At 38.2% G+C, this 15,836-nt stretch overlaps 1 protein-coding gene across 2 annotated transcripts; it reads right to left on the reverse strand.

Moving 5' to 3' along the window:
- Positions 1-95: 95 nt before the first annotated feature.
- On the reverse strand, positions 96-9,882 carry egfl6 (EGF-like-domain, multiple 6). Of its 2 annotated transcripts, XM_032568854.1 has the most exons (13): positions 9,528-9,882; positions 8,363-8,469; positions 7,252-7,344; positions 6,999-7,118; positions 6,781-6,900; positions 6,025-6,159; positions 5,817-5,939; positions 5,343-5,405; positions 4,688-4,927; positions 1,494-1,568; positions 1,307-1,402; positions 970-1,232; positions 96-762 (listed from the first exon to the last, which is right to left on the reverse strand). In XM_032568854.1, the coding sequence occupies exons 1-13, from the start codon at positions 9,599-9,601 to the stop codon at positions 655-657; spliced, it is 1,617 nt and encodes a 538-aa protein (XP_032424745.1). In that variant the 5' UTR covers positions 9,602-9,882; the 3' UTR covers positions 96-654. The 2 variants fall into 2 exon arrangements, with proteins under 2 accessions (XP_032424745.1, XP_032424747.1); XM_032568856.1 differs by lacking the exon at positions 5,343-5,405.
- Between the last annotated feature and the right edge of the window lie 5,954 nt (positions 9,883-15,836).

A 15,836-nucleotide genomic window follows, 5' to 3' on the forward strand; every position in this document is an offset into this window, starting at 1 on the left:
AAATACAACATCCCAATAGAGAAACAAGATCTAGGTCATGTTGTGCTGGTGCTTTTTGCAACTGACCATTTGATAAAGAGACAGATGAAGCTAAACACAAGGGGATGCTGGAAGACAAGCTGTCTTCCAGTGTACATTTTATTTAACCAACATGAAATACATAGAGGAAATATATTTTTCTATGTTTTTCACAATTCAATAGAAAAAAAATATTAAAAGGAATAATCTTTCCCACTATTAGAAAAAAACATATTTATTGTAACCATACACCATATTTTCAATACAAATGTTGCAGCATATATGCACTGACTCCTTTTATTGTTTCAACAAAAAAAGCCTTCAAAAACTTAAGTCATCTACAATTCATTCACATTACATCTTGCAGTTTATGTAGTGCACTTCACTAACGTACTGTCACATACACAACGCAAGTTAAGCAGAATACTGTTTAAACAAACTGACGACGTTAGCTCTACCATCTGTTCCTGAGATATGAGTCATTTGTGTTTTATTTAGACTAGCTATTAACTTAAAATAAAGACGGTTCAGATCAATGTACCAGCATGGAGTGAAAGCAAACTTGCATGCACTTGTTGTACATAATCTGACTGTGCAGGTTATTGAAGCACAATAATCCTTGATGGGGTTTTTTTCCTAAAAGATTGGACCTGCATCCTCTTGACAGGGCCCTGAGGTCAGCACAACATTATCCAACCCTATTTCGCCTCCAATGCCTTTCCCGTGTTGAGCTTCAAAGATAATCTGAAAGACATTTGGTTGAATCATTGTATTATTAAGTTGAAAATTTTGTTTTAATACACTCCAGTTGAATAAGCAGAATTGTGGATCAATATATTTGACAGCACGTCAAATATTTGTTGTGACGTTCATGCATAGCCGTTACTAAAGTACATTTTTTTGTGATGACAATAAGCTAAGAAAAATGTTTTTCATAAAACAGTGACTCACAGACTGTGGGGCCTCCTCCTTCCAGGCCACAGTGAGGAATTCTGTTTGCCAGCTCTGGTTTTTGCTTTGGCTTTGCTCCCAAACAGGGTAAGCATTGTTGTCCAGCAGCACCCTGAGCGAGCCTACGTCATGACCTACCACACGGTAGTCAAAGGTCAGGCAGAAGCTGCCATGTTGGGCTCGGTCACTAAGAAGCAATTTCAGCTTGGCCACATCTTCTCTGCCACCGATCAGCCCACTCAAAGCCATGTAGTACTCACCACCTGAGTGGATTTAACAGTATATTAGCAGCTGTATCAAAACAGGCAATAGATATTTTGCAACACTCTTTCGTCACCCTTATCATGGTATGCCACAGTCCAGTCCATGTCATCAGTTTTATCTTGGACCCATTCACAGGCTCCCTGATCAAAGTTGCAATCCAGGAAATATTCTAGTTGGAAGAAAAGTAAAACAGTTGTACACTTTTACAATCGGCCACCCACAGACCATTTTTATTGTGTCTAAAACATGTTTTTGATTACCTTCCTGAGGTGGTTCAATGTAGATTTCTTTGACTTCTGTGGCCGGACCAAACACTGACTCAAAGTCCTCTGATACTGAATTTAGAGAAGAAAAAAGAAATAAATAAACAGATAATTTTTTTATCCATTGATTTTTTTTAAGCTATGAAAGTTGGAAGTTTTTGAAATGATTTAACTTTTTAAGGAAAAGTTAGCTTTTTTCCTTATGAAGTGGGGTTTGGCCAAATTGTCATTAGCTGAACTAAACATCAGTTTGAAATACCACAGTTTGGAAACACAGAATCAAGGTTAGAAATCATGTTTAAGCTAAGACCTGCTCAGAATTTGACCAGTCTGAAACCATATACAAGATCAACACTATATATTAAATCTTTATATCATCAAAAAGTCATTAACACAAAAGTCTTCATTTATATGCTGTCAAATAGATTTAAAACAATGATATTTTTCAGACAAAGGTCACGCTTTTTAAATCCAGTGGCTCCATCTATATCCCCTCCTTGGCCTTTTTCTCCTCCAGCATCACATATTTAGGTGTAAAAATAGACCCCAGCCAAAAAAATTTAATAAAATTACTAGCATGTAATACCGTACGATTTTTAAAAAAAAAGTAAAATAAAATGCTTGGGCATTGTGTGAGTGAATATAATGCTTCACAGATTAAATGATGAAAACATCACTCCCTTTATGTTTATGATATTTGAACAATGGTCTTTTCAATAAAAAACAATCATTGAGTGTAGCATAAAATAGAAAATTGGGGTTTTATAAATTTTGTAGCACAAATGTTATATAAAAAATAGGGTTTTCAGCTACTTGCTCCCTAAGCAAGTTTTATGTTTCTAATTCTATGTATTTTGTTTGAATAGCAGCTTATTTACATTGACTGACCTATTGACTCCTCTATCCCTGAAACAGGAACATTTACAATTGTTCAGTAAACCTTCTTGATCTTGATCTATTGCTTTTATACATATCCATTCAACAGAGAGTTGACAACTCTGTGATGAGTAGGCAGCCCCAGCGTCCTGCTGAGAATAGGGAGATTAGACTCTGTTTGCTGAGAATCAGACAGAACCTATGTGGTTCTGGCATATGATCTCTTCTCTTGTTTTAGCTGGAATGTGGGAGAACTACCTTTAAGTACCAATCGGGACGTTCAAAGAAATTATGTTTTCACAGACTGCGACGAAGGGAGGCATTGACTTGGCTAAGACACCTTACTTTCATGAACAACCCTAAAAAGAGGATTAATAATGGCACAGGTGATGTTTTTAAATAGGTTTGTGTAAGTAAACATTTCAACAAAATAAGAAAAGTAAATCAGACAAAGCTGTATCTTCTTTGGCTTTCCAAATAGAGATTCTGATGTTATCATTGGTCCAACGGGGCTTTTAACCATCAGGCGTAGACCTGTTCTCCATTTGCCATAATGTTTTAAAATGGAGCTTCAATGTTAGGTTTGAACCCCCCCCTCCAAGCATTTTAACGTTCCTGCAGTAAACCACCGCATGTGAAAAGCAGCCCTTTGAGACTCAGATGAGTGACAGCTGGGGTTACTGAACCTGCTCGGCTCACAGTGGGGCTGGTGTTAGAGAGGCCTAGAATGGTGATGACAGGCTTTTCCTACAGGGAGGCAAGTCTTTTAGCACAACAGCTGTTTGGGGAAAACATAATAAAAGGCTTGTGGGGACTTTGCAATCTTCCTTCCCTCCTACACTCCATTGTGAGACTAGGAGGCATGCTCAAGATGAGTTTTATCCTTAGGCTTGCACATGCCAGAAGAGCAAAAAACAAATCCTTCCCAGAGGTGATGGATGTCTTGGGGCTTGTCTCCTCTTGCTATCACAGGTCTAACACAGAAGCTTGTATTTTCACGAAGATCAAGTGAGGAGGGGAAAGGCAACCTCAGTTGTCAGGTTTCTAAGAGAAATGAATGCTACAATATGACCTCTTTGCTCTATGCATTTATATCTGATAAAGAGAAATATTATATCAGTTCTACATTGCTGGCTTCTCATTCGGTTATTTCTATCTCTATTTCCTTTAACAAATATAGTGTGAGAGAATCTAAACATTTTACTATCAGGTTAGAGTTGACAGTAAATGGTAAATGGTAACTGGCTTTGTACTTGCATAGTACTTTATCAAGTCAAGAGGACCCCAAAGCGTTTCACACTACAGTCATTCATTCATTCACACCCACACGCTGATGGTGGTCAGCTACTGGAGATTAGCCACAGCTGCCCTGGGGTAATGGACAGTACAATAGGAAAACAATATATACTGGGCATTGCAAAAGCATTCATACTCCTTGAACTTCCTTACAATTTGTCACACTGAATACTGTTTGATAGACTAGAAAAGCAGGGCATAAAGATAACGTGGAACGAAAATCATACACAGCTTAAACTTTTTTTTTTTCAAAATAGAAACCTACAAAGTGTGATGTACATTTGTATTCAATCTTTCTTACGCTGATACACCTAACTAAAATTCGGTGATCACTAACCAACAGAAGTTACATAACGGGGAAAGAGAAGCCCTGTTCACAGCTGCCACTAACATGCTTCCCTTTGGGGTTCAGATCGTGTAAATACAGATAAAAACACTCTGCAGACATTGTGGACAGCTTTCCTCACACCACTGTTAGAGCTCTTTGACACTTGTCTCTGCATTAGTTTGGCAGTGTGCTTGCAATCCATCCTGGGACACACTGAAGGAGTGCACCAAGCTTTTCATCCAGTCTGATCTGGTTTGAGTTATGTTGCAAAGAGCAATGGGCAAATATTTTAGTGTATAGATGCAAAAAGCTTAATCCTTGCTGGGGTGCTTGAGGCTGCAAGCTGGGATACACGGAACAGGTAAACTCAATTCAGAAAGGGCCATTTGTGGGATTTGAACCCAGGATCATTTTGCTGCACAGCAACAGTGACTGACAGCAGTAACACTATTTTTGATGCTTTATGTTAATATTCAAGTATATTTCTATTTCCAGTGCAATGGGAACCCATTCATTAGCCAACTAGTCAAAGGTAATGCAGTCTGAGGCATCAACCCTTCCTTTACTGCTTCTTTGGTCAAGAGCTTCATCCTGAGCTGATGTTTATTTCAGCTGCTGGTCAATGTGTTGAACATGGACCAGAATTTCTGTCTGTGATTTACAACAGGACAGCTAAAGAGGAGACACTCACTGAAAACATCTCCTCTTGGGTTGAGCTGGTTTTCTTCTTCTTCCTCTTCCTCCTCCTTCTCCTCAGGAAATTCCTCTTTTCTTTCCTTCGTCCCAACATAGACCTCTCCATCGTAGTCGAAAGGTTGATGGAGGACCTTGGGGGACGGCGTCGGAACTGTTTCGGGGATGGCATTTTTTATCTCCTCATTGCTTAACTTTCCTCCCAGGATCTCTGGCCTCACCTGGGAGTCTGGGATGACTGCAGACAGGAAAGGGAACCGAAACACACACATGGATGTGCAGTTAAAAATTAGTATTTTACCAGGACCTGTTTGTTGTTTGTATCCATTCTGCAGCTGCTCTTTTTGCTCCTGGCTTCCTTGCAGCTTCTTACCAATAAGGTCACTTTTTTTAAACAACAGCATAACAAAAAGCAGTATGTGAAATCTGCATGCTGATTAAGAGTGGCTGGAAAATTAAATCATGAATGCAAAACCTAAATTAGTGCTTTACATGCAAAAGTGATCTCTCATATCAGCTCTGTCATGCTGGAAGTTTTGAAGCAATGGCTATTGTGGTGGCACATTTCCAGCAGCGAGCAAGACAGAGACAAAATAAGCCAACATAAGGAAAGGTAAAGCATCGGAAGAAATCATCCTCACATATCATCTCACCATTGAGGGAATCATCTGCACTGCCTTTGTCTCCATCCCATGACCTCTGATAAAATGGCTTGGCTATAAAAAATAAACGCATCTTGATTTGTGCTGAAACCTCTGACCTAGAGAGTCTTTGTTTATTGTGATCTCAGTCCTACTTCAAAGAGCACAGCTTTGTCTTTTCTTCTCATTCTTTCTAAAATGAGCTGGTTACAATGAAGTTTCATATTTACACAGGTGCGTTTTCAATCTAAGTCTCTTAAAGTCTTTAACATCGAGTGAACTCCAAAAGCAGGAAACTAGCCTTGGCTATGTTCCTGCTTGCTGATGGTTAAATAATCTAAATGAAATGTGCAGCTGTAAAACTGCTTCTGACCAGTCTGACTGGCGGCTTTGATCTGGGGAAGCCCTCATCCTTCTGCTTCTTATTTGTTTCTGTACAGTTTGAGAAGCATTCATAAAAGTGATTGTTTTAAAATATTGCCTTACCAGAGCATTCAAAGCCATTGCCTCTGAAGCCAGGTTTGCACCTACACCTGTAGGATCCATGAGTGTTCAAACAGACGGCATGTTGGCTGCACTTGTGGGTTTCATCTGCACACTCATCGAGATCTGCAATCGGGAGAACACTGCTTGTACTTTCAAAAGCATCATTAATAGCAGACGTTTCACCTTAAAGAACACCTTGTAGACCCACCTACACAATCATATTTTCCATTGACGTATTTCAGATCATAGCCGTTCTGACACTTGCAGTAGTAGCTGCCAAAGGTGTTCACACATTGTCTGTTGTATGGGCACAGGTTCTTCCCAGTTGTGCATTCATCAATATCTGAAGAGACAAAAATGATATACAACAAGGAAACATTTTTGTTGAAGTTAAGCTCCTTATTGAGGGGTGCATAAATTAGATTTTATATTTTATTTTCATTAAGCCACATAGTTATGACTTTCTTGTTACTTCTATGTCTGGTAATAGATATCTCAATCTGTAGTTGACCGCTAAAAGTCTGGGCATGTTTTTTCATCCAATCTGGTGCAGCCAAAGTTGAAATTTAATGTGGAGTACAGGGTCATAATGTGTCCCATCAGCACTGTACAGAACATCTGGGCTCAGTTAGTTTTTGGCTTACCTTAAAAGTGAAAGCCTGCTTTTCTTGTCAAATTACTGCTGAACGTGTTAGATCAGAAGCACTATTGAAATTAGGTAATCTAGAACTGGAAGAGCAGGACTGTTTAGGATTTTGTGATCTATGTGTAGTCTGGCTCAGTCATAGCTCAAACAGAGAAGAATAAAACCTTATTGCATTTATAATCTATCAGCCTGACAGTGTAAAGTTATGACCTTATCCAGGAAAATGAATATTCCACATGAGACTTTGAAAGGCAAAATCATTCTCTTTATTCGTTCTTTTGAAGTTGAATAGTACTCCTTGTTAACATTGCAGCTCACCTACACATGTTCTCTCATCTTGGCCTAGTTGAAGACCTGCAGATGGACAGAGGCAGCGAATCTCCCCCTCTACTTCCTCACATCCATATTGGCAGTGAGCGATAGAGCACGTTCTGGAATCTGAGCGCATTAGCATAATGCACATGCTCAGACATTGACTTTTGAATTTTACTTTACATTTGAAGTAATTGTACGTGAGAGGGAGGAAAGGAACTCACTTGCACATGATCCATCAGACATTAGCATGTATCCATTTAGACAGTAGCACTTGTAACTACCATGAGTGTTCATGCAGCGATGCTCACAGGGACGAGGTTTTAGGCCACACTCATTCAGATCTAAAAAAAAAATCAAAACCCAAAAGGACCACACTTACATCTAAGTTCAAACATCTAAAAATGGTGTGGAACAATTTGAACCCACTCAGACCTATGTTACCCATCCCCTTCCTCACTGACCTGGAATACCCACCTTGATTACATGTTTTTCCAGTGTATCCAGGAAAACACTTGCATTTGTTGGGGCCAACACACTCTCCATGCTTGCAGCCGTGCTCGCACTGAGCTGGTAAAACATTTAACATGGAGAAAATTCCATGATATACCAGACATATTAGTGGTCAAGAGTGGTGGACTGCAGTCAAACCACACATTTCTATTATGCAGGCATTTCCTCTGGATTTTGTGGGTCAAGAAAAGTTTGATGAAAAGAACAACATTCAAAAGGATGAGAAGCAGTATTCTTCCAGTACTTTGTTAAAAAAAAAAAAAACATATCCCTTGAATCTTTCTACATTTTGTCTAGTTACAACCACAAATTGCACTGTGTTTTAGAACAGAATAGAAGTGTTAAATCTAGACAAACACAAAGTTCACATGTATGCTTGCTAGTGTAAATAAAGCAGTTCAGTGAAGGCCTTGGAGGTTTGTTGAGGAATATTATTGAACAAACAGCATCATGAAGACCCAGGAGCACAACAGATCAGGGAGAAAGATGTGGAAGAACCTAATGTTAGGCTTTCCCAAGCTTCAAACATCTAACAGATTACTATTCAATCTAGCATTCAAAAAACGTTAAGACTATGGCACAAGCCTACCAAGGCATTGTTGTCTGCCAAACATGAAAAACATTCATTTAAAATCCTGGTAGGACACAAAGCAAAAGTGGAAGAGGGCGCTCTGGTCAGATAAGAGCAAAATTGAATATCTTAGCTTACATACCAAATTCTAAGTGTGGCAACAAACTCACACTGCATCACCCTGAACACACCATCCCTATGATAAAGCATGGTGATGACAACAACATGCTTCTTTAATAGAGGTAAATGTTCTGGTCTGAAGTAGATGGATGGCGCTAAACACCTTCCAAAAAGTGGTTGCATGCAATTCTATGACACACTTTTCAGATTTGTATTTGAAAACCATAAATCCTTTTCCTTCCACTTCAGAACTATTCATTATTTTATTTATTGGTCTATCACATACACTCCCAGAAAAATACAGTGTGTGGTTGCTTTCTCTCCCTTTTCCCCCCGGAAAATATTAGTAAATTATATTTTCATTTAAATATGTAGAGATCCTACCCTCGCACTGCCCTTTATTGTTTTTCGCCCAGCCATAGCAGCACTCCAGCCTCCTTCCATAGCGACACACGCCTGCTTGACTTCCAGTATGAACTTGTCGATGGTGCCTTTGTGGAAGAAGCAGTGAGGAAATGGGTATTTTATCTGCCATATTATTAATGCTATGCTCTGTTTGAAGGATTAAACATTCTGAAACAAATGAAGTTTCTACGCAAGCAAAATTATCTAGAGAGCCACAATAACACAGTGGTGAAAATTATTTTTCATTAAAAACTCTCCCCTTTTATATCCAAAATTCTCCACACCAAAAAGCTCCTTTCTCAAAAAAAAGTATTGCAGCATCTGTTTTTGATTAATACCTTGAAAACAAACAACTAATAAAACATGTCTGCTCTTTAGCCTGTTTAAGGATAGAAATAGGGCTTCCTGTGGAGCAACATCCAGCAGACAGGATGGAGGAAAGCACAAATTAGACTCTCCACATGATGCATATTGATACCGCATGCAAAAGCCAGTTTTCAGCTGTACTTTTATCTTTGTATGAGTTCTGGAGTCAAATGCATTTCTGGTGTCAAGCTATTCTCAGTTGTGTAGAAGGGCTCAGCATTACACTTAAAATAACCCACAGTAAGCAAAGACTACATTGCAGAAATGTATTTTTAGTTGAATTAAATATTTTTTTTATGTGCCACTGACTGAATTACTGAGTATATCTAAAAAAAAACTAAATCTAAAGGCTGCACCTCTCACCTTTATTGTCTTTATTTTAAAGCTTGAAGGTAAACTCTGATAGCCCAGATGTTTAGATGTTGTGGGATTTGGAATTCTAAAAACAGCTTGCCCCCGAGGAAAGGAGGAATCTGAGACTGGACTAGAAATCAACAGGAATAGCTCAGGGAGTAGGAGCTCTTTGGTGCAACAGGTGCCCTTTGGTTACAAACAGTTGCTGCACCACATTTAGAAGACTCACACTCATCATCATCTGTTTGCAGGGACAGCATTTTAAACTTCACCTAAAGAACAAGATCTTGAAACAACCAGTTTATGTGCCATTCTCAATGTCCTTGGTTATTTTGGAGCTAATTTCTTGTATAACCATATAAAATTTAGCTGCAGATAGGGTTAAAACACAGAAAACATCACTTGTTTTGTTAGTCTGACTTACCTGTAAGCGTCTGTGCTCCCAGAGGAGATGTTGAGCAGGATAAAAAAAGCACCGATCAAAGTAAATGCCTGCATGTCTGAAAAGTTGAACAGCCCTGCTGCTTTGTTTCTCCGAGAGTCTGACTTTCAGTCTGGGGAGTTTTGACTATTCCTGCCTGAAATACACTTTCATTAAATTCCTCAGATAGGAACACGTCTTGGTTGAGCTTTAACTCAAAGCACGCTGGATTTCATGTGTGTTCAGAACCAAGACTAAAAGTCTCCCTTCTCTGTGCTCCAGCTACTCTTTGTATCCCATAATTTGCTTCCCCTTCATCCCCTCTGAATTTCTGGAGGTGGGTTGACACTCTGTGAAAAGGCACTGCTCTGAGACAGATAGGGGGCGACTGTTGGAGTTTGGAGGGGGTTTGTAAGTGGGGGTGGGGATTTTGTTTGGGTTTTCACTCTAATCTTTTACTGGTCTGCCTGAAACCCATGCAGGAAGAGACAGGATCCAGTTTTGAACATGTGTATGCCAGGATGATACCACTGTTTGTGAAAGCCAAAATGAGCATTAAATGCATGTACATGCCAACTAGTTTGCCTTCACTGTGTTTTTAAGAGATATGCATGTAATTAGTTGCATCCTCTAATTGTGGAAGTCAAAGAAACATGCAGAGGCGTGCTGTTAGCTGCTGCAGCACTCTTTGATGTCTTGCTCAGGGGTAACACATGAAGCTCTGCTGTCTCACACATGTTTATTCTTGGTTCAGCCATAAACTTGTTTAATGAGTTTACACACTTCTAAACAGAGCTCTGACATCTGGTCCAGCTTGTTTGTTCACTCAACAAATGACCAGACAAATGTGAAACCTGCAGGATTTGCTGTTGAAATGTTTCTGTGTTTCATTTCCTGTCTGAAGACATCAGCTCACAAAACTGCTAATCTTTTGTAGCACCTGTGATGTTTTTTTTTTTCTTTTGCTGATCTAGACTCACCCATATACACAAAATCAAACATCTATGTCATGACAGAGCTTAAAGACAGAGGTCCAGACAGTTTAAGAGGTGTTTTTGCTTCAACATAACCGATTAAAATGGTTCCCCTGTCGCCCCAGCATGGCAAAGTTATGGAGAGGCCTGCTAATTAACCTTCATTTGTTTCAGGTTGGTTGAGTAAGGGAAAAAAACTAAAGCGCACAGGATACTGAAGCGCAATGACCAGGCGCTGCCACTGGAACGACCCCTCAGACTATTTTATTGTTAAAATAAAATTATGTTCTGAGTTGTTAAGACAAAGATATGAGAAATCACTACTGATCACAATTGCAAATTGTTTATGAACAAAAAGACAAAGTCAATCTATGGGAACAGGAGGATTTATGGGGCTCAATACTTTATGATGTCCTTGTCTGATCATATTAGTTTCTGTTTCTATCATATGTCCAAATATGTAGTAGTTTTTTAAACATATGTACTATTGTTTAGGTGTGTGTGTTTTTTTATACTATTTTTACTGTGGATAATTCATAATTCAGACAGCATTTGCAATTTGATGTATGTATGTATCTTATTTGTCAAATTAATGTTTCATAACAACCTGTTTTAGTAGCTGGAGTAAGTCATTTGATTCTTTCATAAAGAAAACAAAGGCCAGTCTCACATTTTACAAAAAAAACATCATGGTGATCACCAAGACTTATATTCTGTGGACTGAGAAGACAATGAAACACATGGTTATGCAACAGAGCAGTGATCAAAAGCATTCCAGCAACTCAGATGATAAATGGCTAAAAAGACAAAATTCAACTGAAATACTAAATTGACTTTTGCACAAATTTTATTTACCAAAGTTGTCTTTGTCAAATTATTGTGTTTTATGCTCTGAAATATTTAGATGTGACAGGAAATGAAAAAAGAAGAAGCATATAAGGAGGCAATAATCAAACTATGTGTAGCAGAAAATGGAAGGATGGTCAGAGGGATTAAATAGAGGTCATGTTTTCACATCAAAACTTTGTTGTTGTTTTTTTTGTACTGTGTGATATTGGACAACATTATGTGCAGTGATAGAATCAGTTATCTATAAATTACAGTTGTCCATAATTTTGCAATCCATGTTTTGTTTTGTTTTTTGTTTTGAAAAAAAAAGCCTCTTTTATTTCTATTTTGAAATTGAACTCTATATCACTGACATCTCAGGCATGTGTTTCATGTACAATGGAGCTGCTCAGATACAGTACATTGAAGTGCAGGAAGATCGTCACAACAGCGCCCCCACATGTCCTGGATCAAACTTCAAGTTTTGAATAAAAAAGATGTTTAAAAGACAGGACAGAATTTACCTTAAAATGTATGACCTCTCCCTTGAAAGATATCAGTATTAAAGCAAAACTGTTTTTTTTACACACTGATTTAGGTGAGAGACAGGTAATTGAATGAATAATCAAAGAAAGACTACAAAACTGGCAGTGGCTTTGATGTTTCTGTGTTATATCTCCAATTAAGGCAGCATCTGTGCAGGGGCTCCACCTGGACCAAGACTGTTTGACTGATCTTCTCTTTGTATGGAATGAATATCGACTTAGTGAAGAAACTACAAGACATATTTGGACACTTAAAATAACTTAGTTTTCACAGCATGGTCATTGAGAATAGAGATATTTAAGTTTGTGTTTTATTCACATAATTAGAGGGTTAGATTTTAATTGTTATTCATTGTCTTTGTGGAATTTTGTTTTATTCCTCTTCTGTCACAAGAGGTCTCTCTTTGCTGAGAATACAGCAACATGCATGGGTGTGTAAATTAAAGAACTGCTGGTAAAAAATAAAGACAAAGTACTGCACTGTCTCAAACAGGAAGTATGATAACTTCTTGGTCCTCTGTGGATTTGTGGATTCGTGTTTCTTGCAGTTTCTTGCTGCAATCAAAAGGATGAACGTTTTCCCACCAGAACATTGCTCTGCAGCAAAGTGAGCATAGGCTCTCTTTACTTATCAGGGATATAAGTATCATGACTGAGCAGTGTTCTTTATATTGCCTCTGCAAGAAGTGACAAAGAAAATTAGCTTTTGACTTTTTTATGTATTATAGTTTTATCATGTGCTGCAAGTATTGCAACACTTGCTGTGTGAAAGTGAAACACTCCCCCCATCATTTCCTAAACCTCACTGATGAAAACCTTTGAGATAGCATTTCAAAGAGCAGCAGATACTGAAGATATATTTTAAACAACCTTACTCTCATTTTATTTTAGAATGGGAAATTCAGAATGTTCTTTTACTTGATTGTTGACTATGAGACTTAATGCAATCGGCGAGGTCTTTACTATAAAAGGACAAAGCAATTATAGTTATTTTGAAAGTAGTCTGCATGCACAACCACATCCTGCTTTCACAGGGCATTGACATTGGCAATGAACGCACAGCAGGCAATGCTGACAGCTTTTTAAATGGGCCACTGCTCATCAGAGATAAGATGCTTTCCTGTTTGAAGCTACTGTTTAGTGTGCATTGGCGCCTAGATTTGACCAATTTCTATGTAACAGTCACATTTAAAAGAAGTGTCTTTAGCTTTCATCGCTGCTTCCTGTTAGATATGCCTGATAGATTGATGCATTGAACCTGTTGCATAATAAAGTGCTTTACTAAACACATCGGGAAGTTCTGCCTCAGTTCAGGGAAGAGAACTGACTTCCACTTGCATTAGTAGAAGTGGCTAAATATGTAATTTTCTTGCCTGACTGAGTATTCACAGTGTATTCTGAGTATCAACAAGAAGCTGCTGACTAAAGTTCTTAGATTTTGAAAAAAAAGAGAAGGCTAAATCAGGAACTTGCAAAGACTCTGATTGTAATGAGGTGCTTTACAACATGAAAGTGGAAATGAAACACATCACAAGTTTTACCTAAACTGATCAGTCAAATGTCATATGGAAAACAACAGCAAGAAATATTTGTATTAGGCAGCGTTCCTGTCATTGCATTTTATATACCAGTTTTATCAACCTCAGAGTTTTACGGTGCTGGTGATTGTCTCCAAGTTACTGGCAGCAACATAATAAAAGATGAATAACTAATATGCATTTCTGATGTCCCTCCCAAGTGAATATAGTTGCTTATATATAGACTGTGGGTAGAAACCACAGACTCTCTAAAGACTGCTGGGCTGAAGACATCCCAATTTTGGTTAATACTATACACACAGTTCACTGTTAAATCTGGACGGATCCAACACTGGATTAATTTAACAGGATGGGTTTGAGCTATGGGTTTTTCTCAGCACACTAGGTCAACTTTTGCATCAAACAAGAATGCATAAACATGACTCATAAATAATCAGAAAAATGTGCTGAAAACTATAACTTTGGGCACTAAAAAAAGTATTTGCTGAAAATGTTTTTTTTTTTTTTTACTTTTAGTATAATTTTACATCAGAAATTCCCAGTATTGTAAAACAATTAAACAACTACATGTCTTTTGAGACTAAGTTTAACTGAAAAACACTACATTTTGATAACAAAATTCACATTCAGCATACAACACTGTAAACAGCTGCCATACAGCATTGTTTCACCATCTTAGCATTTCTTGTTTTATCAAATAGAAGAGGTTCATTGGGATCTGATGAGTTCCTTGGTGGCACCTCTCAGTCCGCTCTGTAACTGGCTAACGATTTTGACCCAATGTTGTATTAAAATTACCAATATTTGTTCCAACAGCATAAGCCAAGCACTTGATTAGAGAAATAACCCAGCACTTTTTGTATACACCTAACATGCAAAGCGAGGACATACAAACTGCACATAGTCTCCAGTCCTGATTTAACCACTACCTTCTCGCTGTGAGGCAACTATACTGACCCCTGCATGACATTCTGTGTGCATCCTTACTTGATTTATTTCTTCCATAATGTCAAACCATCAAATCCTCTTTATAGTTCAAATGAGCCAACCTCTGCTAGTTTCCACACAGATTAGTTGACCTCCGGATGGAATATCATTCTATGAATGTTAATAGTTTACAGAACGCACAATGTGCTTTGGTTCTGAATGAGGCCGAATCAAATACACAGACAGTCCTCATGGTACTCAGGCCTTCATTTACAGACACTTCTTTTTCGGACTGTGAGGAAATTAACCTCTCTGTTCAATCCCAGGGTGTTCACATTTTATTCATATAAATAATGTAGATGCAGTTCTACCAAGTCTGCCTGTGGGGCAGATAGGGAAATACCAGGCAACTAAAGAAGGTCGATGTACAACTCATTACTACTTCCAGCAAGCTAGGAAGGTGTTAGGGACATCAAAAGGTAATTTAACTTTTTGACTTTTTGTCATGTCACAATGTGCTATATTTGAATTTAAATGTTACACCAACAAACTGCAGTGCATTAATGTAAGTTGATAGAAAAATCTTAAGTAGTTCTCAAAAGTGGTGCATCTATTTATATTCAGTTCTGAGCTTCATTGAAGACAAGAAGGAAATAAAAATAAACTTTATTACAATTTAGTACTTTTATGTGGAAATAAAATGGTAAATGACATGCATTTATACAGTGTTTTATCTCATCCAAAGATTTCAAACTGTTTTACTCTACAATCATTAATCCACAAATTAATCCACACTATGGCGATAAGCTACATTGTAGATACAACTTTCCTGGGGCAGACTGAAAGAAAAGCGGCCTCCATTTGGTATCATCGGGCCCCATGATCAACACCAGCAGGCAAGGATGGTGAAATGTGTTGCACAAGGACACAACTTTGTAGTTGTGTCCTTGTGCAAGGACACAACTGTCCTTGTGTAAGGACACAACTTTCTGTGTCCTAGACAGAAATGGCGGTTTGAAACAACAAGAATGCTCCTCCTGAGCCACTGCCACCCCTGCAGTGGATACTTTTCTTCAGCAAAGACCTGCAAGTTAAGAGTAAATGTGAAGGTGAAGTGAGCTAAATACAGGGCAGTACTGGAAGAAAACTTGTAAAGATTTGATACGAGAGCAGTCATTAACCTGGCTTTCAGTAATGATGCTAACTGTACAGCCAGAGCTACAATGGAATGGTTTAGATCAAAATACATTCACGTTTTAGAATGACCAAGTCTAAATCTCACTGAAAACAACTGCATGATTTGGAGTTACCTTAAGAACTGGAACATTACAAACTTGTCAGATTTGCTTTGTGTATTTTCTTGATGTTAAACACAAGATGTAATTTCAAGCATCTTTAGTTTCGTGGAAGGTTTTATTTTGAATCCACAGTTCAGTGCAAGTGCCTCAGTAATAATAAAGACTTCCGACAGGACTGGATAGGTTTACAGTGAGGTTTTAG

The sequence above is a fragment of the Xiphophorus hellerii genome, chromosome 7, assembly GCF_003331165.1.
Source record: "Xiphophorus hellerii strain 12219 chromosome 7, Xiphophorus_hellerii-4.1, whole genome shotgun sequence".
In the NCBI taxonomy this organism is placed as follows: domain Eukaryota; kingdom Metazoa; phylum Chordata; class Actinopteri; order Cyprinodontiformes; family Poeciliidae; genus Xiphophorus; species Xiphophorus hellerii.